Source organism: Podarcis raffonei, chromosome 6 (assembly GCF_027172205.1).
Source record: "Podarcis raffonei isolate rPodRaf1 chromosome 6, rPodRaf1.pri, whole genome shotgun sequence".
Taxonomy (NCBI): domain Eukaryota; kingdom Metazoa; phylum Chordata; class Lepidosauria; order Squamata; family Lacertidae; genus Podarcis; species Podarcis raffonei.
In genome coordinates, this window is record NC_070607.1 from 30,371,573 (window position 1) to 30,397,925 (window position 26,353).

Sequence of the window (26,353 nt, forward strand, 5' to 3'; positions counted from 1 at the left end):
GGACAATATAAATAGTCTGTGTCCATTGGAGAAAGGGAAATCTGTTTGTCTGAATTTATACCAAGGGGTTTTTTACCCACAATTCATGACAATTCTGCTATAGTAGTGAGACTGAAGGTCTTGTTTTCAACCGTTGCAACTGGAGAGAGCAACAACTATAGTGATGGTGAGGGGTGATGTAAAAGAAAAAGAGTCCAGTCCACAGAGGAGTTTTGGCATTGTTTAAGCCACTTGGAGATTATTTGGTCGAAAGGCAGGTATAAATATTTAAAGTAAATGAATTAATTGATGGTTCTTGGGTTAGACAACAAATAGTCCAGCTTTGACTGGAGCCAAACCCTGATGAGTCCTGTGGCTTAGGTTGTCATGTTGATCAAAGGCAGCAATTTTACAGCAATTCCTGTAAAAAATTGTCCATGTTTTTGAGTTCTGAAATCTGCAGATTTTATTTTAAATGAAATCGGTTGATTTAATCTGTTTCAAGGAAGATGATTTATCAGCTTAAAATTCTGTGATTGGTTGGCAGCTCTGTATATGTACCGTATATACAGATGCAATATCAGTTCAATATCAAGGAGTCTCACTAAAAAAGGAAACAGGATATGCTATTTCCATCATATATGCACTGTTACACCTTTGGTTCTCTGTTAATTTGAACAGCAGCCCAATTCCAAAATGTCCAATAACCTATGGAAAAGCTAAGCACTCCAAAGCGTTGAAGCCCAGCCCCCATGCTGTTACCACTTTTACAGCCTGATCCTACTCAGAAGCAAGGCCTATTGAGTTCAGTGGTGCTTACTCTCAAGTTAGTCTGCCTGTGGTTACAACACTGGGATTTCAAAGGCGGACTTGACGTTTGAGGCAGGGGGCGGGATTTCCAAAAGGTGGTGCTTTGTCCTGAATCTTAGGAAAGTCAATCGAAAAATCGTGGGGGGGGGCATTTTTGTAAAAAGAAAGAGAGAGAGAGAAGCTTTGGGGTTTGTCTAAAGAAAAGCTCCTTAAAAATGCGCAACAACTTTCGGGGTGTCCTGGCTTTTACTTTTTGAAATATAGCAAACCTTATTTAAGTGTGACACAAACAATGTATTAAGCGATTCTGGGTGAGAGACCCGAATTGGTAGATGACAATTTCATTATCCTGCTATATACATACATTATTTGTATTGTATAACTGGATATGTTATTTGAAACATTGGGTGACTGCTAAAAACATGGGGTTTTTTTCCTCCTTTCCCCCATAATGTGTTGGACTTCTTACCTGGTTTTGTGAAGAAGAGGGGTGCACAGAGGGGGAAAACAGTAGAGTTGACTTCAAGTGGATGGTGTTAACATAATTTGTATTATAACATGTTCTAAAAAAAGCAGTTCAATATAATTCAGATTATAAGTTTTACATGATCGTTTATGTAATTTGAAAGGCAGATCTCATCAGGTCCCACCTAACTTCAATCCTTTTGAGGCTGCAGGTCCAGATAAACTGGTTCCAGATTTGAACTCACCTGGTGGGACCAGGGTGCTCTGTTTCTGTTCTATTAGCCTTTACTGAAGATGGAGATTCTTAGGTGAGCTGCAAGCTTAAATTGCGTGTGCCTTCAACATTTAGGGTTTTTTTGAGTGCTAGTAGGGTCCCATGAAGGAAAAGAGAAGAAGAAGTGAACCCAAGCACCTCACTCAGGCTCTGCAGCCTTTCCTTTGATGTTGTCCTAGGAAGCATTCATTCTGAGGACAGCTTTAAATGGATTAAGTAGTACTACTCAGAACTGTGATACGTGTGATGCAGTTTGTGAAGTTTATCATAGGTCCTGAAAGCTCTGTGCCAAGAAATGAATAAGAATAAGGTTGTTAATAAGAAAAAAAAACTAATGAAAGTGTTGGCCATATGCTAACTTCCCTATCATTAATTAGAATAATTAACTTCTTTACATTGCACATTAGTAGCAGCAGTAACTCCAGTCACTGGCAGATCATTTAAAATAGACTCTCTGCTGCACAATTGGCTGTGGTCCATCAGTAGTTCCATGGGGAATTAGCACTTTACAGTAGATCAAACCCAAGAGATGCAAACTCAGGCTGAAATTTTCTATTATCACTTTGCAGTATTTATGTCCAAGCTTAAGTATACCAGTATGTACACTTGGTGGAATGTGTGTGTCTCCATTTTCCCCTCTGTTGCATTTGCTTTTGCTCTTTTCCCTGTCTCAGCTAGGAGGCAGGCTTCTAAAACCATTTAAAAAGCATACCAGCCTAGAAAAACCTGCAGGGCAGAGGGAACCTTGGAAAATAGCTCAGTTCATTCCAAATCCAATTCAGACCCTGTCACACTCCCTATGATATAATCAGGAGTGTAACAGAGTCTCACTCTCCCCTCAACCTACAAGATGCAGAAGTCCTCTGCATGGAGAAAAGGATACCTGTACGTAAGTTATCCCTGACAAGTAGACCAATTCCTGAGGTAACATTGATGGCCTTACAGCTATGTTCTGTGTGGGGCTGGAGAGGCTCAGGCTCACTGGCGGATGAAGAAGAGTGTGGGGGGAGCGCCCTGCCCCCAGCAGCATGATCACGACAGGGTGCCATCGCGGCTTCCCTCCCGCCCGTGCTGGGTGCCCCGCCCCCGCAGGTAATGTGCCACACCCCTGTGGGCGGCATGCCCCGCCCCCAGGATGCACGCCAGCCCTGCCCCCACCTGCTCTCCGCCCCCCCCCCGGTGCCAGAGCATGAAGCTCCGCCACTCCTCAGGCTTAAAAGCCTTCCTCTCTAGCAACCGAATGCTAGAACAATGCCTTTGTGCTATGTGGCTGTTGGCTCTGGCTAACTAATTATTAACATCAGAGTCAGCAGACTTTTTCAGCAGGGGAGCTAGTCCACTGTCCCTCAGACTTTGTGGTGGGCCAGACTATATTTTGGAAAAAAATGAACCAATTCCTATGCCCCACAAATAACCCAGAGATGCATTTTAAATAAAAGGACACATTCTGCTCATGTAAAAGCACTCAGATTCCCGGACCATCTGCGGGCCGGATTTAGAAGGTGATTGGGCCGGATCCAGCCCCGAGGCCTTAGTTTGCCTATCCATGTGTTAACTGAACTCTGTCTCCCTTATTGGTCTTTGGGCTTGCTTCACACTTCCTTCAGGCTTTGTATCTCTTATTTGTCCTTATGGGAGTTATTGATCCTGTGTGTGTTTTGCGCAGGTTTGTGTTTGAGTGTTGTTCATTCATAGCAAGGGAGGACTGAGTGTCTAATTCACTTGTTTGCATTTACATAGCATCATCTATATTCTCTCTTTAGAAAGAACAAGTATCATAGGTCCCCACTACCAGGGGCTTATGGCTTATGGTGAACAGATGAACAGATCCTCTGTAATTTCCATGAGGGCAGTTTTTTGTGGGGTGCAGGGGTGAAAAGCTATTTTGAAGGGTTGTGTGTCAAAGGACAGCTGCAGGAAAGAGAGTTTGGACACCGGTTGTTAAGTAGCACATGCCAGGAGCTTGGAGATAAAGCGTAGAAGGAAAAGTGCTAAATAGCTGGAGTGGGATGATGGGTTTTTTGTTTTTTGTTTAGAACAGTGGAAACAGTGATGTGCTTGCATATCTATGTGTCTTCCATCTAATATTTATTTGGTTGGTTCCCTTTATTTTTGTACTTGCATATGTATACCTATGGTGCATCCTTTTGGATGCAGTGTGTGTGTGTGTGTGTGTGTGTGTGTGTGTGTGTGTGTAGAATTAGGTACCTGTCTCCACAAAGCCCAGCTGATATTTTTTTGCACACCTAATTCTACATACACACACTCATCACATTTGACAAGGTACGTGGGGTTGGTTTTTTTAATAACGTGCTATGAATCCCTGGATACAAAAAGGGAAAATGAAGAACAGCTCATTGATATGCAACCTGATTTTGAAGCAATGTTTCTTCTGCTCTTCTCTCAGAGAAGGCCAACGTAATTATAATTACTTTAACGAACTGTGAGCATTCTCAGGCCATCATACATGGTGAAACTGAGATTTTCTACATAAAGTTTTTTTGTTCGTTGGTCTTTGTGAGCAGAGCTGTTGAAATTGGAAACAAAATAGGTGTGTGGCTTTGTATGTTGAACCCATTAAACTAACAAGCCCCACTGGTGGAAACTTGCACAAGGACTAGTCACCAGAGCAACAAGGTTTCCACCCTATCCTCCCCATGCGTCCCCCAAAAATTGGCTCAGGGTGGGGGAACCCCCACTACAGCAGGAAGGAGAAGAAGAGACATTGTTCCATCTGGCAAGCTGAATTTCTTGCATTGATGGAGTGATTGTCATAGTGCTACAGTACAATGAATTCTATCCATTGTTGTTCAATAATAATAATAATACAGAAGCAAAATGTGCAGGAAAGAGTAGCTATAGCATGGAAAAGAGAACATCGGATTTCACCTTATTCTAACATTTACTCTTCCAGTGCATAATAAATAACATCCAGCTTTCAGTAAACGTATCAACTGAAACCCATATCCAGGCCTTCTGCGATGTAATTTGGACCTAAGTGCACTGGTCCAATGCCATTCTAGACTGATAGAGCTATGCTGCCTATATATATAATCCTAACCAAGTCTACCCAGGAGTAAGTCCTGCTGAATTCAATGCAGTTCATTCTCAGAAAATGTGTTGTCTTTGAGTTTCTTCTCATCCAGTTTGGTGCAATGAAGGTAGTACAACTGGCCATGTAGCTTGCAAAGTTTGATGCTACAAGTCCACTTGTTCTCAGCTCCTGTAATTACTGTGTAGGAGGTTAATCTATGATTAAATCAATAGTTGATTGAGTATACCATTAATTTGATTTGAAGATTGCAGACTTAACATGACGACATATACCTTATCTAGTTTGGTTTTGTAACAAAGATTTTAGGCAAGAGGTTTTATTTTATTTTTTAAAGGTAGTATGTGATTGATGACATCCTGAATTTTGTACTGAGTGGGCTGTGCACCTTTTAAAAATGTGACTGAGAAGTAACTGTTTATTGTGTTAAAAATTGCATTTTGAGCACCTTGTAAAGAAAAAGAAAAAGTAGCAAGAATACGGTTAACATGATACAGTCCATTAGCCATTTCACCCTTCTAAGTTAGCCTGTATTTATTCACCCATGAAATATGAACATTTGGCAAGGCGTTTTGACAATGTACTATATGAATAGCGCAATCAAGGTTACTAACCTTGGGGCACTCAAGGTTATCTGCTTAAGAAAATATGTCATCAGATATCAGGCCTATTTTGTGGTTGAATCTCTGGTATGAAGTGAAAGACTAGCATTCAGGAGAAAGGGAAAATTCAGCAAAAATGGAGCTGCCTGAGCCAGAAGCTTTTTAAAAAGGTAATTAAGTAATGAGTTTCTGTCATGTTTGTGGAGGAAAGAAAATAATTTGTACAAGTAACCATGTTAATTATGCTTTCTGGTATAATGTTAAATATTTTATTAGATGTCCAAGGGTTTCTTCATAAAACATTGATCTAACAAAAGCTATGGGACATTTGACTGTGGCAAAGCTTTGCATAACCAATCTCTACAAAAAAAGGGAGCTAGATAAGTGAAAGCTTGTGGAGGGGGCAACAGAAGACCCTGATTGGGGGGCGGGGGAGGAAACAAAACAAACATATCCTTACTCATTTTGCCTGAGACCTGAAATGGAAAAACTAAGAACGGGGATATGATTTTAAATAAAACATTATTATGCCTTCCAGAGTGATGTATGAAATATGTTTAAAGGAGTCTGTTATAATGTTTGCACCTAATTCTCATTGCTATCTGCAAATCTGTTGTATTCAGGTAGGGTTGCCATACATCTGGAATTTCCTGGACACAGCCGGAATTTGGCTGTCAGAAACTGTGTCCGGGCGGAAATTGCTGAATGTCCAGGAAAATCCCATGCCGGAAGTGTAGATTTAGGCGAAGGGCAGATCTTTAGCTCAAAAACTTTTGTGTCCGGATTTTCACATTTTGAAATAAGGCAACCCTAATTCAAGATTCAAAGTTCGTTTTGTTAATGATCACTACTGCATTATAAAACAAGCAATGCTTTGGGACTTTGTGCTGGAAAATCACATCCAAATGTTCCAGACTACAGAACACCAGGTCGCTGAAGTTGCAGTTTGAAGCAGAAGGGTAGAATGGGGGCGGGGGAAAGGAAGAGGGACCTCTTAGCTCTTTCCTCATGTATAGGAAAAGAATAAATAAACTACATTTACACAATGCGTGCATAGAATACTCTTCCCTCTGTAATTGTGCAAGCTCTAGTGATGTGACCCTGGCGGCCCCAAGCCCATACCTCTTAACAGTCCCGATTTGAGTGGGACATTCCAGAATTGCAGAAGCCATCCTGGCTTCTGATTGGATTCTGGAATGTCCCTCTGTTTGGGTGTTTGGGCATTCTGGTATGAGTCAGGTGGCTCGCGCCAGAGCACCCAACCAAAAGCTGCAATTTTTTGCCTCTCATGAATCAGTTGGCTGAGGACCAAATAACAAACGTCCCAATTTTGATCACAGCGGGGTTTGGGAGGGTATGCAAGACATGACAAATGGCACCAACTTGTAGGAACGCTTTCAGGGCCCAATGTCTTGGACTGTGGACCAGGCCAGACCCTAGTAGGCAAGTTGCTAGAACTTTCAGAACCAGAAACACATGAAATCAAAGCCTACATCCCTCTCACTTCAGTTGCCAATTAATTCACTTAGAAAAACCAGCATGGGAAAGATTGCAAAGCTTTAGGTAAGGATGGCTCCTGCTCTTCAAGATATCCCAGAGAGGGGAGTGAAGCCTGGGGCTGGCAGTGTGGCAGACGACTCCCTTTGGTGGGCACTTACATATAACTCCCTACAAATGATGCTTTGCAGAGCAGTTGCTATCCTTGAGGATGTGTGCTCCCTCCAGTTCCCATCCTCTGATACAGATTTTCTCCCTTCCCTTGCCAGAAATAGCTGGTATAGCATCACCAGTTCTTGAAGAGTGAAATTATGGTACTTGGGCAGGTGGCAGCGCCTAACCAGGTGTTGATCCATCAGTGAAACTGTTCACAATATGCATTCTATGGTCAACAAATTAAGTACTTAGAAAACACCCAATGTGCATTTCTTTTCCTGATCCCAGACAGAAATGCTCACTCACACCCTTTCATGCATGCACATGTCCTCAAAACATTGAGGTCACAAAAGGACCCAGAATCACATCATGTCCACAGCAGAAGATAGGAGGGAAGTTATCTGCATTGCTGATGCTCCCATTACATAAAGAATGCTGAATGTGTGCTGGCTGTGATTCATTTTGAAGGGTTTTCAGCACAAAAAACCATCTTTGATGATTTGGCTTCCTTGCCAAATGCATATATATGCAGAAAACGCTTTTACTTGCTGGCAAAGATCTTATACAGAGTGCATCTCACGCCTGTTTGTAAAAACTCATACGGACCAGGGCATCTGTAGTTGGAGTTGCTAATGTATGATTCAGATACATTAGATCCCAATTCAGCAAAAGTTAGTTATGACTGAAGTCCCACTGAAAGCAATGGAACCTAAGATAGTCATGACTAACTTGTTCCAATAGCTAACTTTAAATAAATAAATTTAAATTTAAATAACTTTAAATAATAAATTTAAATAATAAATAAATAATAACTTTAAATAACTTTAAATAACTAACTTTAACTGAAGTCTAAGAAATCTTGCTTTGAGAGCTCATGGTGTATCTTCATTCAGGATAACAGTTATGTAACATTTGCCGTGTTTTTGCACTCCGAGTGACACATCTCCCTGGTCTTTAATGATAAACAGAAATCATAAATTTAATAACACAGTAGCCTTTAATAACATTGTAAACCAGTAAGGCTAAAAGAGCAGAAGAAAGCAAATTCTAATATCCTAAAAATTAAGCTATTTAATTTTCCACTGAAACTGAGTTTTGGCCTGGACAAATAAGGAGCAGAACGAAAGTGCCAAAATACCACAAGAGTGTCTGCTGTTGTCTGGCCTAACCAGAAGCAGGAAATTCTTGCAAGATCCTGTCTCCTGAGATTGTCAGCCAGCTCTGAGGCTTGCCTGTTGCTAGTTATTAGAGAGCAAGGAATGTAGCTGAATGCAGCATCTCTGAAGATGTAAAAAGCAGTGGGTCGCTGGACATCTTTTTTGCATTTTTAAGGAAATGGCCTCTAGGTTTTTGCTTTCCCTTATAGCATGTGGCACAGCTTGCTTGTTCTGAGCCATCTGGCTTTGTTTTATTAAAACGTCTACTGTTTATCCTGCAGCCACTTCACTTGTTCCTTCCTCTCCTGTTTGTAGGACATTTTAATCTGGATGTGATGTGTTGTATGTTAAATGTTGGACAACAATGGGGATTGAAATGCTACTTGTGTCTCAGACCCTCCAAATGTCCCTGCTTTCCAGTGACAGTCCCTGATTTACAGAAGCTGTCCTGGTTTCTGATTTTATCCCAGAATGTCCTGCTTTTCCTTAGGATGTCCCTATTTTCATCAGATAAATGTTGGAGGCTATGAAGTTATCCGACCCTCAAGCCATCTGAAGTCAGCCCTGTATAGGGAAGGTTTTTTAAATGTTTAATTATGTTTTTATATATGTTGGAAGCCGCCCAGAGCAGCTGGGGAAACCCAGTCAGATGGGCATGGTATAATTAATTAATATTAATATTAATAATAATTGAATATGACATCCCCATTTTCATCAGAGAAATGTTGGAGGGTATGGTGTCTTGAGAAGGATTAGATTAGCAGAATTAATTTTTGTTTTGTACGAAAACTGCAGCTGTGACACAATTGTCCAGTGGGATTTCATTTTATTTCTGAGCATTTTCACAGGAGACATTATACAAAACTACATCACAGAAGCTGGATATATGGGAAAGGAGAAACCATAGGGGAAATGGGCACTGGACAAAGCACATTTATGCTCATGATTTGGTGTGCCACACTCTTCATCAGTGATGTACATGGAGTGTTAGCTTAGACTGGGGGCAGGTTGATACCTCTTGAGTTACTATGTTATGCAGTTTATCAGAAGGCTATGGTAAACCCTTTAAAAAAAAAATTATGTCTCCCAGACTGCCTCTGCTAAAGGAATATTACTCAGAATCCTTCATTTAATAACCACTTCCTGCAGCACCAAAGCCCATACTGTGTAGGAATTTCCAGAATGACACCTATAGGCACTCTTCCCCTGGTTGCCCACAGAGGCTCTGATCCTTCCCTCAGTGGCTCCTTGGTCATGAGGTGGGTGTGGGGGTTACCTTCCATTTAAAAGTACATAGAGGTGAAGGACAAATTTGGAAGTAATACCCTTTCCAACTTCATCTTCAAGCTATATGTGTTTTCGTACATATCCCATGGCAAAGTGTAGTGTTTCTCTATTTCTCCCCCACTATGGGAAGGGGACTGGGAGCAAGAAACAGAAGTGACCAGATAACTTCTCCAAGGTAGTCCTAAAAACAGGTTTGTGGGGGTCAGGAATATATTCGGCTTGGAGAGAGCCCTACTCAAGTGACTAGTGATCTTAAACATTTATGTTGATTGCTATTGCCATTGCAACATTCCTAAAACATTATTTTGTGATGCTGTGCTGTTTTGCTGATTGACAGTGCTGTCAGTCTTTTTTCTCCACTGCTTCTTTTGTTCTAATAAAATTAAGTAGGAAGATGCCAAGGAATGGTAGATGTAACATTGTTGTAATATTTTTTTCTAGAGTTGATGCCGTATGACAGCTTTTAATTATAGCCAGCTAGTTATTGGTATAGTGACCAAGCAATAAAATACAGTGGGAAGTTAGTTTTCTGTAAGTACTATTGAAATTGATGAAGCAAGTTAGTTACAATTAACAGAAGTTTATAATTGATTCCAACAGGTGCTGTCACATTTTGAATTAGGGTATATCCAAGCCCTGTCAAAGGCCTTATCAAATAAAATAAGAAACAACAGGGAAGTGCCTGATTGTGCTTGTAGCAAGGAAGCCTCTGATTGGTTGGCCTGGTCTGGTGCTGTAGAATGTACATGACCATTCTAAGTGCTTAGCAAAATATCTGCGAGGGAACAGAAATTTCTGCTATACCTAAGGTCTATATATGGTTTTACTCACAGTAAAACCATACATAGACTTTAGGTGTAGCAGAAATTTCATTGGGCTGTCTGAGAGCTTGAAATAGATGCTGAAAAATAGGGGAGCAATGGGGCAGGTTGCCCGGTGAGGCAAGGTGGCAGAAGCAAGGGTTCACAGTAAACAACAGATTGAGAAACAGAAGCCGAAGGGGGGCTCTGATAAATGGGTGGAGAAGGCAAATGCTAAAAAGGAAGGTGGGACTGAATTTCACATCTTGAATTAAATAAATCAGCCAGTTCTTGGGCTGTGGTATTAAAGAACTCTTAGAAGAAATTCATGTGGTGGAACTAAACATGAAGTCTGTAAGCTCCTTTTCAGTGTCCTTGCCCATTCAGATTATAAAACAGCTCTGGAGCTCTCATGTTGCATATTTTATTTTAATTGAAACATTTCAACATCTGTATACAAACAGTCGTGGTTTTATACTTTAAGTTCAATTAGGTTTATTGAACTAAAAGTTACTATAAGAGAAAATGTTCTGTGCTTTGTAAATCTCAGCTTCCATGAAGAATGTTAGTTCCAGATGTTAAACTGTTGTTTTTTCAGAAGCCTTGTTAAGTTGCCAGAACGTTTTGATTTTTTGAATGATTTTCCAAACCCCAGCTGATTATCACAACATGTAGGAATCCAAATTCGGAGTTTGGCTATGAAGTCATCTCAGCAGCTGCAAGAAATATGTGTGAAGAGACAGGTTCACAGAATTATCCTCCAATGCCCTTAAAAGGTTTAAGGAAAAGGTAAATGGTTCTTCCTGCTCTGTATAACTGCTCCTAGTATTTCATCAGCATTTAAATCTACCACTTTTGCAGCACATATTAAGTTTCTTTAATTGTGTAACATGTTTATGGTGTGTGCCGTAGCCCAAACTTGTAATGCTTAGGACCCCACCCCGAAAGTAACAGTTCATGCTTTGAAATTAATGGATTACATTGGGGTACTGTTTTAAGCATGGCTTGTTGATATTGCAAGATGATCTATGAAAGACTGAGTAAAAGTAAAGAACCCCTGACCGTTAAGTCCAGTTGTGGACAACTCTGGGGTTGCAGCGCTTATTTTGCTCTATAGGCTGAGGGAAACGGCGTTTGTCTGCAGACAGCTTCCGGGTCATGTGGCCAGCATGACTAAGCCGCTTCTGGAGAACCAGAGCAGCGCACAGAAACGCCAGAGCGGTACCTATTTATCTACTTGCACTTGAGGGGGACCGAGCAACGGGAGCTCACCCCGTCGCGGGGATTCGAACTGCCGACCTTCTGATCGGCAAGCCCTAGGCTCTGTGGTTTAGACCACAGCACCACCCACGTCCCATTATGAAAGACTGAACTTTGGCTCAAAACAATGGTCTGGTTTGGAGTAATGTCGTTGCTTATGAGAAACCTGGTTTGTGAAGCCAGGAACAAGCATCAGACTTGTGTTCTCGCTCTCTCCTCCCCTCTCTCGTGACACATTGGTACAGAGATCCTGCTTTGTTTTAAAGCCAGAGTTCCCCACTACACCCCAATGGATGTTACATTACTTAACTAATCAGGGTATTAATCCAGAATACTGATCAGGATATTAATCCAAGAAGCAAAAGTCACGTCAGAAGAAAAGATGGAAGGAGGAGGCAACCAATTAAAGAGCTAGTGAGCTAGGAGCAACTTCAAACGTGTCTTGCTGAGCCACACAGGTGGGTACTACAAATGCATTATATTATTTGGCACCAATGGTATCTGTATAAGCAAGATTCATTCTGAATTGAACACCTACTCTTCCTCAGAAGGCTTCCAATGGCATACTCAATTTCATTATCTTCCACAATGCAACCATTATTTGTTTTGTGGGGTGGGTGTATCCAAACCAGGCCATTGTTTTGAGCCAAAGTTCTTGTTTGTATTCATTGAGAGAGAACACAACATATCTTGTATGTATCAAATAACATTTAAAAAAACCTACGGATTGGACCCCATCATAACTACAGGCCACTCTCCATTCTGCTGAGCCCATTTTTGCTCTGATGGGTTTTCTTTAGATATACAACATACCACATCCCTAAAGCATTGGACAGGAAACAGTTGTGTAAATTATCTGCATTTATGTAGATTAGAATAAAAGTTAGCAGCTTGCCCAATAAAATCCTGGCCAATTTGCACTCGGATCATCCAGATCTACCGGTGGCCATGCAAACTTCTTTCTTTAAAGGGACATAGTTAAGATTAAGTTGCTGCGATATTTGTAAAAGGAATAACATCTGGAAGAGAGCTAGATGTGAAGGTAAGATCATTTAAGGCTAGCCTGCATTTTCCAATGAAGTCACTCATGCCCGTGAAGGCAAAATTTACTGCTTTGTGGAATGCAGGTTATTTCCCGCCCCCCATGCAAATATCAACAAGGGATCCCAGTCAAGATATGAAGCAGTGTCTCTGAGTGATTATCTGTACTCTTGCTGCATCATCTCATTAGGTAGCTATTCCCCACACCCCCTCAACATGTTTTTAATGATTAGAATTTCCAAGGTTGGCGGTTCAAATTCACGTGATGAGGCGAGATCCCTTTGCTCTGTCCCATCTCCTGCCAACCTAGCAGTTCAGAAGCACACCAGTGCAAGTAGATAAATAGGTATCGCCACGCTGGGAAGGTAAGCAGAGTTTCCGTGCGCTCTGGCTTCTGTTGCACCAGAAGTGGTTTAGTCATGCTGGCCACATGACCTGGAAAGCTGTCTGCGTTTTGAGTCATTGCACATTGACTTCCAGTTGCAGTTGCCATTCATGGAGACGCTTCTAGAAATGCGACACTACTGGCAAAATAAGGATGAGTCAGCCTTTTTTTTGCATTCTGCTGTGAGAGCAGCTTTAATGAGTGTTCATAATGGCATCCAAAAATAAACAAATAATGCAAGCCCCTGTTTCCTCTGAATTCTGCATCTGGCACCAGCATTCAAATGACTATTTCATTCCATGTTACATGGCAGTCCTGTCTATCTCATGACTACAGTGCCTGTCATATAAACAGGTCCTTAAGACTGTCTCCATTGCAATCTCACGATTCACTTTCAGAACCCTTATTTTATTCTAGTCCCCGATTTGCATAGAGTAGTTTTGAAGCATTTTCAGCCAGAAGTACAGTTGTTCTAATTAAGAAGAACAGAGATCACTACTTTGTCAAAAAAGCAAGATTTAGAAGAGTTACCTGGGTGTAAGTCCTATGAGGCATTGAGAAGAGAGACGTAGGATTAGAAGGCATTTGTTTTTTCTCCAGGCGTCAACCGAGTTGGAGGAATGTACGCAGCTTAGCTTTCCTCTGATATAATAGTTTCAAAGAGATCAGGGTACATTTTGCCTTAGTGTCTAGCAATATGAGTTTATTCAGGCCGTTTGGCAGACAACCCTGTGCTAAAAACTGTGAATCATCCATTGTTGGCTGAATCCACTCTAGTGACTAGTTGCTAAGAGATTTATCAAATGTTCACAAAAGCTTAAGACTGTGTTTGCTCCAAGGAATGATAGATGTATAAAAACCGAAAGATTTTTCACCTATTTTCTAAACAAACAACTCCCTTTCTGTTGTTATAAGCTGAACTGTAATTAAATAGGCAAACAGGGATATTTCTTGCTACATGGGATTCGCAGTTCACGATTTGCTAGGGAGGAGAAAAATTAACGCAACCATTTTTTAAAAAGCTACACGTAAGCCACCTGAAGCTGCCCTAGGCCACACACGTATTGGAAAACGTCACCGTGAATCAGATTGTCTAGACACACAACCAGAAGTATTTATTTCACTTGTGACATCACTTCCCACTCACAGGAGCTTCTGTAGCAGTTCCAATGTAGAGTGTGTCTCACCTGGACTTCCTCTTAAAAGCTATATGAAATTGTTGCTGTGTTGATCAGATTTCCCCCCCACACTACTTTTTTTTTTTACAGTCAAGTATATCATAGTAGGAAAGAATGAATCCTCTTTATAGAGCCCTATAGGTCCTTGAAATGAATAGTCTTCTTAACAAAGGAAAAGCAGTTTCTTTTCTCTGTTTGTCCTTTTTGTTTGTTTGGCTTCGGTCAGAGAATGCCAACCCCTCCTGTCATCCAGCGTGACTGGTTTTGTTTCCTTCTATTTTTCATGGGTTGTTGTGAACAACTTGTGTTGGTCTACTTTTTTACCCTACCCAATACAACCATGTTCCTGTGTTCTGAAAGGTGTGTCCAGATCTATCATTAACCAGGGAGGTCGTCTACATAGTAACAGAAGCAGATTTAGACTACATTCTTAAAACACAGAAAGGAAAATGCAACATTGAAACCAGTAGAATTTTGTTCTGAATAAGCAAGGACTGTGCTTGAATCTGTCTAAGTTGCCAACAGAATAGTTTTCTATCTTCAGTGCTGGGGAGGGGCACACACCACAACCCACATCTTTACGCAGAGGTCTAGGTTTACTTTATACAACACACACTATTTTCTTTAATAAAAGTTTTAGGAAAATACACAGCTTTGGGGTTATTGATATATGTTTAGAAGGGAAAGTACTATAGGGAAAAGTACTATAGCCCACCCTTAGGCTTCTTGCCATGTCTCCTTCCTTTTGTTAAGTTTATAGCAGCCTCCCTACACGTGTTTATTTAATTTTTTTAAAAAGATAAAGGACCCCTGACAGTTACGTCCAGTCACAAACGACTCTGGGGTTACGGTGCTCATCTCGCTTTACAGGCCAAGGGAACCAGTGTTTGTCCGCTTCCGCAGACAGTTTTTCCGGGTCATGTGGCCAGCATGACTAAGCTGCTTATGGTGAAACAAGAGCAGTGCACGGAAATGCCATTTACCTTCCCACCGGAGTGGTACCTATTTATCTGCTTGCACTTTGACGTGCTTTCGAACTGCTAGGTTGGCAGGAGCTGGGACCAAGCAATGGGAGCTCACCCCGTCATGGGGATTCGATCTGCCGACCTTCCGATCAGCAAGCCCTAGGCTCAGTGGTTTAGACCACAGCACCACCCTTGTCCCAGATTATTTAAATTAGCAATAAGCTATTCGAACTTAATCTTGGCTTCCATTGATAAAAAGCATAAGGTTCACTGGAATCTCAGTGAAAAGGCATCGCACATTATTCTCTAATAGCAAGTAGTATGAAGGTGTATAGATATAGATATTCTTTCCAGTTCTTCTGATCCCTTGCAAACCATTGGGATACAAAGATGGAAGTATATTATGTACATATCTGTTATTCTGGTCTTGCCTTTCATGCTCTTTGAACAGCATGAGGCAGAGTATAGCTTAAACTGAGAGTACTAAATCACTATCCAAGTGTCCTTATCAATCTCTACTATGTACTTGTTTGGAGCCGCTCTTTGCTTTAGTGCGCACAGTAGCGGAGGTGAACCATGCCAGTCATTTGTTTGTGCTGTAAAGATTCGGCTGTAGTTAGGTAGTTGTCTTTGTTTCCTTTGCATTGTTTTTATTGTCAGAACTAGTCAGCATGATGGAGAAAAAAAGCCTCTTTCCTGTAAAGGGAATAATCATTGCAGGATATCACCAGTTGTCTATTCAGAAAACATAAACCACTTAGATCCCCCCAAAAAGAAACTCAAAGTGGCAACAATAAAATATAGAGGCTTCCCTTCATTTACACACATTCAAGTCATGCATCACTGCGCATACGTGCAGTGCCAAAAACCCAGAAGTGGAGGAAGAAACCTGAAAAGCTTCAACAAAGTCCCACAGCACCTCCAGCTTATAAGGAGACTCTCCCTAGAGCCCAAAAGGGGAATCCTCTTCCCACTCCTGGAAGGTTCTCCTCGCAAGCCAGAGGGGCTGTGGTGTGCTCCTTGTTTATGTGCGCAGGGGGCCAGAACATAACCTCTGCATAAATGAGGAGTCACCTGTACATACAATGTAATCAAGTCAACAAAACACACTAAACTACCACCAGAAAATACCAACATCAGAAAAACAGTACCTCCCCAAAACAAAGTGAAGGCACAGAGAAAGCAAAACAGCCTTAACATACTCATAATGAGGAGATAATGTGGTTTTTCCTCAGCTAAATGCCTTCTTAACCAGGTTTTGGTAAGTACTTAAAGCCGTGTAATGCTGTGGGGCTTGATCAATCTCCACTAAAAGGGGTGGTTGTCACCACCAACCAGGTCTTACTCCTTGTTGGTCTCTGCTGAGCCTCTTGTGGCTGAGGAATTTGGACCAAAGTCGCAGATGATGAATGGAACATGCAGGAAAGAACACATAGAAGACAGGACCATTCTGTTCCTTTCCTTTCTGATGTGCCATGTCTTGAAATCTAGACTATGAGCAGAGCCTGCTTTCGTATTCAACTGCCTCTAATGATTTTAGACACTTTATAAATGAACGATAACAACACCTTGTGGCTCTGCCTTGGCCCTTCCCTTCCATCAGTGGTTGTCTGCTGTGGATTATCCATTGGGCTTGCATAAGGCTGCTGTAAGAGCTTGGAACTTAGAAAGAAGATGATAGAAAATGTCCACAGGCCTGGCCAGCCCATGCAGGTAAGAGTCTGCAGCCTGATGGGATGGCAGAGTGAAAACCATTCCCAGAACCTTCTGCCCTGGTGGTCTAACCAACCCACACTTAGAAGTGTTCGGCATGTCGGAGAGAAGGTTTCTGAAAGAATGAATGAAATGCTTATTGGAGCCATTGGTTGCTTTGTTTTCAGTCCCTTCTTATGTGAATGCTGCAAATATAAAACATTAGGTTTTCTCAAGGATGGAGGATTCCAGCGCTTCTTTCATTGTAAAAATGCCCCTTGTAATAACCACATGTTTAGTTTGTTGCACATCTTGAATGAATTTACTAGTTTTCCATGATGCTATTGTTTTCCGCTTTGTGTGATTTCATAATTTGCAACATTTCCATTCCTGTTCAACACCATTGTACAGCAATGGGCGTTGTAAAGGACTGAGAAAGGAAAGTTTTTTTAAAAAATGTGTGTGTATGTGTGTTTTAAAAAAACAACAACATGTACCTATTTATCTACTTGCACTGTGTGCTTTCGAACTGCTAGGTTGGCAGAAGCTGGGACAGAGCAATGGGAGCTCACCCTGTCACACAGATTCGAATTGCCAGCCCAAAGCATATGGACTGTGGCAGACCAACTGAAGCCTTTTGGAGACTAATGTATTCAGAAGAAGAAGTTAGGAACATTTCAGAAAGTTTAGAGCTGGGATGGAGAGCTTGAGGTCTCCCAGAGGTTGCTAGTCTCCCAAGTCCCATCAGCTCCAGCCAGCAAAGCCAATGGCCAGGCATGATGGGCACTGTAGTCCAACAACAATTAGATGGCCAAAGGTTCTCAGACTCTGGTTTAGGGCAAAAATGTTTTAGGAAACATGGAATCTAGATGGCAATTTGAAGAGGCCCCAATATAAGACAGCATTTAGTCTTGCCCTAATACTGTTGGTATTCTTGCAGCCATACATAAGCACAAGTACATATAAGCTGCCTTTCCCCCTGCGATATTAAATAAACATTGCCATTACATTTCCAACTTTTCATACTGTATATGAAGCAAGAAGAATTACATTATTCATTCTCGCAGTTATATTATTATTTAATTCTCCTCCTTTCTCCCTTTGTATTTTAATTAATTTGATAGTAAGGCTTCAGGCAAAGCCTTTTATATTTTCTTTAAACTGTTTTTGTAGAGTACCTAGTTCATTTTAGGTGCTTTTTAAAAAACAAAAACCACGATAATTAAAAGGAGGGACTCGGCAGTAATCTACACCTAAAGCATATTCTGGGCCCTTTAAAACAGAGCAGCTTGTGATCTCTGGAATGGAGCAAGCGTTCTGAATACCTTGCGTCAAGCCCTGAACAAATAGCACAGAAACAGCAGTACTGTACAAAGTGAAATCTGACATCTCGGTGTTAGGGGAAAGGAATGCTCCTGTATGGCTTGATTGTTATCTACATCTTCAAGTGGGTTTATTAGCAATTTAATGGAATATTGGTTATTCAAGGGCAATAGTAGCTCCAGCTGAAATGTCCATTATACTCTCTTTTTCCCATGCACTTTGGAATGAGTAGAATGTGACAGCTGAGCTTTCAGCAAGCTTCATGAATTTTAAATACTTTTCATTGCAAAAAAAAAAGGAGGGGGGAAATAGGGTACATGGCGTGTGGTCAATGGTGGACTTGGAACTAGCAGTCAGTCTTGGTATTATGGGATATTGGGTGTCTCAAAGATAATGAATGCTTCGCTTATGCAGGTGCATTCTTGGCCTACCGTGCAGGTCCCGGCAGAATAGACTGTGCCTCTCTCAGTCCAGCATCTAACAATTGACCATTTTGTAATTGTGAGCAGAAAAGTATTTAGAATGTTGCTTTCTCAGCATACTTGTCTAAGATTTACATTTTCTGTCATCGTCTCTATCCAACCAAATATTTACTGGTATTTTGCAGCTAATTATCAGCAAAAGTTTTCCATGCCTCCGCAACTTATTCCCGTATTTCATCATGTACATTTTGACCAGAATTCTCCCTCCCTTAACCCTCCTTCACCGTTAGCCCTCAGACTTTTTAAAAATAAATTTTTACCCTTGTTCTAAATAATATGCATGTATAAAGCTGTAATCCATTAATGTAATATTCACACAGGCTAAAAATAGCACACACGTATATACCTAAGTGACGATGTTGTTTAAAGAGCCCTTCACATGCCTGTTTTATAGCTCTTGCATTAAGCACTTTTCAAATTAAAGGAACAGTCAAAAACTGTAGCATGTGGGAGTGGGGGCTGCTGATAGTGAAACTGATGTGGTGAGCAGAACTGTGAATCCTTATGACTTTATGCTTAGGATTGGTTGAAGGAGAGAGATATGTCAATTAAACCAAGCAGAACACCTGAATGTTATGTGTACACAAACATGCTTTGTTCATGGAAGCAACCCAGCCAGATGGGTGGGGTATAAATAAAATGATGGTGATGATGAAGAAGAAGCAAACAGTTGAATACTCACATAGGAAAATTAAGAGTTTCACTTACAAACGAGAAAGAAATTAAGATTTGGATGCATGCTGCAAGCTCATGTTTAGAGCTTGAAAACATAACTTACAGAGTTGCTTGGACATCTGTTTGACCTGGAGCAGTAAAGAATGGGCATCTCTGTGGAAAGCAGTGATGGGGCCTCAAAACCTAATACAGTCATACCTCGGGATAAATACGCTTCAGGTAGAGCGCATTCAGGTTGCGCTCCGCAGCGACCCGGAAGTAACTGAGCGTGTTACTTCTGGGTTTCGCCGTTCGCGCATGCGCAGACGCTCAAAATGACATCATGCGCATGCGCGGAAGTAGCGAAATGCGACCCGCGCACATGCAGACTCGCTGTCGCGTCTTACGTTATGTTCAGGATGTGAACGGGGCTCCGGAATGGATCCCGTTCGCATCCCGAGGTACCACTGTACTAGCTAGAGTCTTAACAATTTCCTGTACCGCTGGCTTGTTTGTTTCACTAATAATATTTCTTTAGAGGTGGTGCTAATAGGCTTGTTCAGCATTGCCATTTGTTCTCAGAGAAGAGGGTTAGGGGGCAAGGAAGGAATTTTAACATACTTTCATGTAGTCTATAGAACCAAGTTCTGAACAAGGCATTCACAGTGGGAGAAATTCAGCTCCCACCGAATGACATTTCAGCTCCTGTGTTGGGTTAAGTTAAGAATACTTCTTTGCTGGCCATTTTCTAGAGGGTATGCAAAGACCAACAGAGCCATGGCCTTTTTTTGACATAGATCAGGCATAGGCAAACTCAGCCCTCCATATGTTTTGGGACTACAACTCCCATCATCCCTAGCTAACAGGACCAGTGGTCAGGGATGATGGGAGTTGCAGTCCCAAAAAACATACGGAGGGCCGAGTTTGCCTATGCCTGACACAGATCCAGGCATTTGTTCAAGGTTTTCAGCTTTCAAGCCAATTTTATAAAATGTTGTACGCTGTTTGCACCGGGCAGCTAAGAAAATAAAGGGTTCGTCTCCCTGTTTCTTTTCCCTCCCTCCATTCTGCTCATCAATCTGTCATTTCTGTTCTCATTTTGAAAACATTTGTTTTGTTGCCAGAGTTGAGATAACCAAGTGCCAATAAATAACTTTTTAAGAAATGGCTTTCATTTAAAGCACATTGGCACAACTGTGGAAGGGATAGATATTTTGCATATAGCAGCTGAGGCAGTTGATGGACTGCATCTATGCAAAGACTAATGAGTTCCATTTTAAAGTGGTGGGGCCAAGGAAATAGGATTCTTATAAATGCCATCAAACACATTTAATATCCTTTTTCTTCAAACGTAGCTCAGCTGGCTTAAGCCCAGAGTCTCTCGACCAGATTTATTATGGATTAGATGCATTCCATCGCACAACAGGAATGTGCTTATTTGGGGTGGGGGAATCACAGCACAGAGCAATAAGGGCTTAAGCATTCAGCCACTTGATATATTAATGGGTAGCAGTTATTATAAAAGCCTTCTGTTGTGTGCTCTTAAACTTAAAATTGACTCTACATGCATCTTTCTTTTTCAAAGGGCATGTGTACAAATGTAGGCCATTTTCTCTTCTTCTGTAAGCAAACATACAACTTGCTTTCTAGGGTGAGCTTAAAAACACAGTTGTGAACTTCTAACATAATATAATTTAGCGGACATCAGAACACCAGTGGAGAGCACCTGATGTTCGGAGCTTCTGATATTATAAGCCCATTCCTCACTGCACCGATCACAAAATTCCTCGAGTAGTTTAGCAAGCCTTTATACAATAAAAAATAAAAAATAAAATAAGAGGGTTGGACTTCCCTTCCGACTCTACAGTTCTATGATTATATGCTTCTAAGGAAGGCTAAATTGACTCAAGGGCTTCAATATTGGATCTGGGCACAGGGGGACCTAAGTTAAGTTCAGGCTCAGTTAAAGGGCTCAGGTTCAATGCCTTCTCGGTCATACTCTGTTCTGTCTGTGACACTGCGGGAATCTGAGGTCATGAAAGTTTTCCTGTTGAAATCTTCTCCCACCCCCACCCTCCGGAGCTGCCAATAGTCCACTGCAGGCAGTTGGGGGGGAGACAAGTATAATGGGGTTACATTAAGCCCATTAGCAACTGGGGGTGATCATTTTGAGCAGAAAGAAGTGATGCAGGGAGAAAATAATTAACCTTTATTGTGCTCACATATCTATCTACTATCTACACAGTTATTCAGGGTTGCACCTAGCTTTCACCCAGAGAGAGAGAGAGAGAGAGAGGGAGAGAGAGAGAGAGATTTTAAAGTTTGAAACAGTTCATAATATTATTAATGGGCATCGAACTAATATGATCAACTCAGGTCATGGCTTCAGGGTTTTTTAAAATGAATTCACTGTTTTGTACCACTACACTCATTTTTTTTTACGGGTGAAATAATTTTTTAAGTCTGATTCATATTGATTCAATATTTAAGCTTTGACACTTGCAGGCAAATAGATTTTTTAAGAAATTATGACCTAGCTTATGAGTTCTCTCTCTACTTAAATACATCTGTCTCATCTCTTCTGTATCACAAGGTTAAACGAATCTCTACTTAATCTCAGCCAATTCACTTGGTATTGCTATGCCATCACAGGCAGTGGAGACATTTGCTTTCTTTGTGGCCGGCATAAGCTTCGGTATTCCTAAGAACCTGCCTTTTGCTTTGCTTCTACCTGCCTTATCATATTGATGTGACCTCTTCCCATGGCAGCGAGTTCTGTATACTGAGTGTTATCCAGAAAAATCAATGGAACCTTATGGCCAGTTCTCATGTTACCTTTGTGACTTGTTTTGTCTTCGCACATGAGGGCAGCTCATATGGCAGTGAACCATTAACTTGAATTTTGCAACGGCAGCAAGATCCATGATTCAGAATGGTCAGTGAAATTGCTAGACTTATGGTGTCTAAAAGTATTTTTGTTGGCATCCGTTGGGAGACAAATGAAAGAGCATGCCTTCAGGGGTGAAGTCAAACCCTTGGAGAGTTGCAACGCTTGCTGTGGCTATAGAGACCAATATGGGAGAGACATGTTTTATTGCAGGTAAGGCAGTTAGATGTGGCATCCAGTTTTGCTGCCACAGGTGCACCATGGTGTGTGTTCTCTCTGTGCTCCCCCCAATGATCTTTCCTTCTCTGGTCACTGCTGTGGTTAAACAACCTGACTGTCTGTCCCCAGGTACTGAGATCATCTGCAAGGATTCCCATAAGGCGGGGTTAATGTTCCCAGCCTGCATGTCACTTTTGCAGACATGTTTGTACACAGAGTTGTATTGCCAACACCTGAACTACTTGCTACAAACAAGTAAGGACTGTTTTGTTAGCTGTGCGCAATCACGCCACCTTTTGCAAAGAAAATGCCCAGTGCACACCAAATTAGATATTTAATGTCTATCAAGGAATAAGTGCAAAAATCATAGCAGAGCAATTGCAAGTTTGTCAAGGAGTGGGCAACTCAGAATACCCAAGTTGTTAGTTTACTATGGTGGTCTATTTGCGTGTCAAGACCCCGCAACCACCCCCTATTTGAAGAATAAACACACAGGACAAAAATATTAGGTTAATTTTATTGGGCAAATCTTGGCCACAACTTTATTGATTACAGAATGTGAGCGGTATTGGCTTAGGCATTGAATGAACCGGACTGTATCTGACTCCTGCGTTGCACAGGGAGTCTGGTAAGGGTAAACCACCAGAAGGGGGAGCCCCGTCGATGCAGACCAACTCGAGCTCCCCCAGGTGTTCCTGATGGGGTCGTGGCATGGCCCTAGCCCAGCCCCGGACTTCGGACAAGATCCACACCTCCCGGATTCCTTTAACAGAATACCCTTAAGCTTGGAGAAGCAGGTGATGGCCACACCTCCCCTCCCCCATCATAAGGACAAACAATGCCTAACCGCAAAACCTTACAAAGTTGTGACAATTGCTACGAGGTAGGCGAAAACCAAATGGCCCCATGCCAATTTTGCCAAGTAGAAAAATTCCTACCAGACCCCTCAATGACCACGCCCCCACCAGCCAGAGGATTGGCTGGCTGCTCATTGATGTGGCCAGGTTCCCCCGGGCAACGCGGGACTTTGTCCCCCACCCCGGAGGTGAGTGGGTGGCCACACGATCCACCGCAACTCCTCCCCACAATGAAGTGGAGCGGACTTCCTGTCCCCCCCATGCATTAGCACAATTGACAACTTTTAATTGTAAGATTAAAGACGGCTTCTGGGCACAGAAGTATTCTAGTTCAGCAGTGGTGCTGTAGTTAAGATGCTTGAAGTGCTTTTATGTGGATGCCCAGAAGACTTTACAACAGATTCCCAGAAACTTACATTCAGTCTCGCAGGGCATGCATGACTAATGTCAAAGTGTTGCCTTTGAAATGCATTTTGGGGACTCTTCCAGTATTCCAAAGCAAATGAGGTACTCACAAGTCCAAGCTGTTCATTAAATCTTGAAATATTTTATTTGGTTAACCCCTCCCAACTGATTGATTTGGGGGGCGGCTGAGGTGGGGCTTGTCTTTCATTTGAATCAACCTTCACAAAAATAAGTAGACTTTCCTAATAACAACAACCATCAGTGTGATTATGCCAGATTGAAAGTTGGTTCTCTAAACTTGGCTAAAAAAGCATATCACCTTTAAATAAATTTCCAGACATCTCTTTTTGGTTTGATTTGTGGATGTTCCAGTACAGCAGATACAAAGCTGAACAATATGCATGGTTAAAAACTATGCCTAGGGCTTCAGCCTTTAAATGAAATTCTAAAATGTGTCCTTTTCCAAACAGGTTGAAGTAATGAAGAGAGCGCTTGAAAGCCTTAACCTGAATATTGTAGAGATGACAGATGAACATGCAACCTTAGATGGAGGAGATGTTTTATTTACAGGTACAGTAAAATAAAATACGAAATTTTGCCACTTAATGTTTCGGCTGCACAGACAGCTTGATGGTAAGGTACTGATTTAAAAAACCCATTTCCCGTTTCTCTTTACATTTTCATTAGTTAATTTGCTTGTCCAACAGTAACATGAGACTTTGAACACAGGAAATCATTTCCTAATGCAATAAATTTCCTGACATCAGAATAACAAGTGAATTAGGAGAAGTAAACTAAGTTTGTTGTTGTTGTTTATTTCATTTCTATCCCATCCTTCCTCCCAAAGGGGTCTGAGATGGCAAAGCAGCAAGACAACACAATTACAAACAAAATAAGAGCATTAATAGTATCTAAAAACAATTTTAAAGTGCTATCAACAGGAGTTGCTCATATCACACAGGTACCCTGAGTTTTTGTATGTGTTTATCAGTCTGCTTTATTTCATAGGTTGCTTGGAAAAAATAATGTTAGTACAGTCATACCTTGAAAGACTTGTGAGATGAACGTTTTGGCTCCCGAACTCCGCAAACCTGGAAGTGATTGTTCCGGTTTGCAAACATTCTTTGGAACCCAAATGTCTGTTGCGACTTCCAATTGGCTGCAGCCAATCGGAAGCCGCGCCTTGGTTCCCAAATGTTTTGGAAGTTGAACGAACTTCTGGAATGGATTCTGTTCGACTTCCGAGGTACGACTGTATTAAGATTGTATCAAAGGTCAATTATCCAGGCCCCGCTGCTCCTTCTCATTGCCGTTGCTGCTTGTTCACCTGCCCTTTTTGAGCTAGGGAGCAGTGAGATGGTGAACAAGAAGGAATGGGAACTTCCAGAAACCTTGCTCTCTCTCAGTTGCTATCACTGGGAGCAGATAGGTAGCCGTGTTGGTCTGCCATAGTCAAAACAAAAATTTTTTTTCCTTCCAGTAGCACCTTAAAGACCAACTATGTTAGTTCTTCGTATGAGCTTTCGTGTGCATGCACACTTCTTCAGATACACTGAAACAGAAGTTGCCAGATCCTTCTGAAGCCTTAGATTAGCAGTACCCGGAGGTCCAGCGGTCCGCCAACCCCGTGGCCAGAGGGGAAAAACAATTCCAGAGACTTCTTGGTCAGAGAAAAGAGATTTATTGCAAATCTGTGCACAGAGACAGTCAGCAGAATATAGTTTCTGAAATCTGACTGTGTTGTTACCATGTTCAGCAAGCATTTTTATACCTGAAAGCATTCACCCTCCTCCCATACCTCCCCCCCAATATTTGCTGGCTAAGGCTGCTAGCTAAGCACTTCCTCTGCTGGTTAAGCATTTTCTCTGCTCAGTAAGCACCCCCTCCCACCTTCTTGTACACGTGTCTTTCTTTTGCTAGCTAAGCATTTCCTTCGTATCTCTTCTTATCTTGCATTACTTAAAGCAGAAGTAAAGCAGGAAACATCTTGCTAGTGGTTTTTAGTTGACAGCAGTTTTTGGCTAGGCAGGAAACGACCTTCTGACCTGTAGCTAGCATCAGCAGTTTCAGATAGCTGGTTAGACAGAAAACGGCCTCCTGACCTGTCTGATTTAGGCTTTGCAAATAACTGCATTTTTGAGTTTGAGCTTGTGTAGCCATCCTAGCAGAGTGCCGGAATTTACTATGTGTAGATAATATTAATGATTAACCGTTCCCCTCTCCCTTCACTCCCTCCTCTTCTTCTGAACAACCTAATACTTAGGTTCGTTCTGGGGTATGGGCCTATACTCCCTCATCACAGCGATGACTGTGGGTCCTAGCTTCCGTGACAGGAGTCTTTGCATCATTTGCTGCAAGCATTGCAATAAGCAGGGGATACAGAGGCAAAGAAGCAAAAGGATTAATAGCGGTCCTGCTAATAATACTATAACATTCCTGAGCCAACTGCCATCAGGCAGCCAGGAATACAACCAACCCCATGCATCACTCCCTGTGGCTTTCAGCGGGTTTTCAGCTATCATTGTTTCCATGTGATCAATGGTGACTGAAATATTATCTAGGACATATCTATTTTATTGCTGAAGGGCCCACTGATACTCGTGCTCTATCAGCTGCCTTGCTTTTTGGGAGGTTGTGTCCCACCTCTCTGAGGAGGAGCTTATTATCTTAACCAATTTTCCCACCTGTCCTTGTGGATGCTTAATACTCTCATGATTTCTTCCCAACACACTGTATCCGAAAGGGGCTTCTCCCTCTACATATATTAACATATACCCACAGGAATATATATATCCACCCTTGCAGAGGCCTGACACACGGAGTGACCATATCAAAGAGTTCTGGCCCCAATATCAAAAGTCCTGGCGGTGCCTCAGAATTTGCTGGGAAAAAAGTCTCTACGTTGGGGACGCTGCCCGCGGGCGTC

At 41.7% G+C, this 26,353-nt stretch overlaps 1 protein-coding gene across 6 annotated transcripts in view; it reads left to right on the forward strand.

Annotated features, from left to right (window-relative positions):
• Positions 1–26,353, forward strand: part of DDAH1 (dimethylarginine dimethylaminohydrolase 1) — a 123,573-nt gene that overhangs the window by 68,288 nt on the left and 28,932 nt on the right. For 5 of the 6 annotated variants that reach the window (XM_053391880.1, XM_053391878.1, XM_053391879.1 and 2 more), the window contains one exon: positions 23,898–23,997. In XM_053391880.1, coding sequence (XP_053247855.1) covers positions 23,907–23,997 — 91 coding nt within the window. In that variant the 5' untranslated portion in view covers positions 23,898–23,906. Of the gene's footprint in view, positions 1–21,973; positions 21,995–23,897; positions 23,998–26,353 lie in introns of those variants that run through there. The other variant, XM_053391876.1, reaches the window with a different exon arrangement.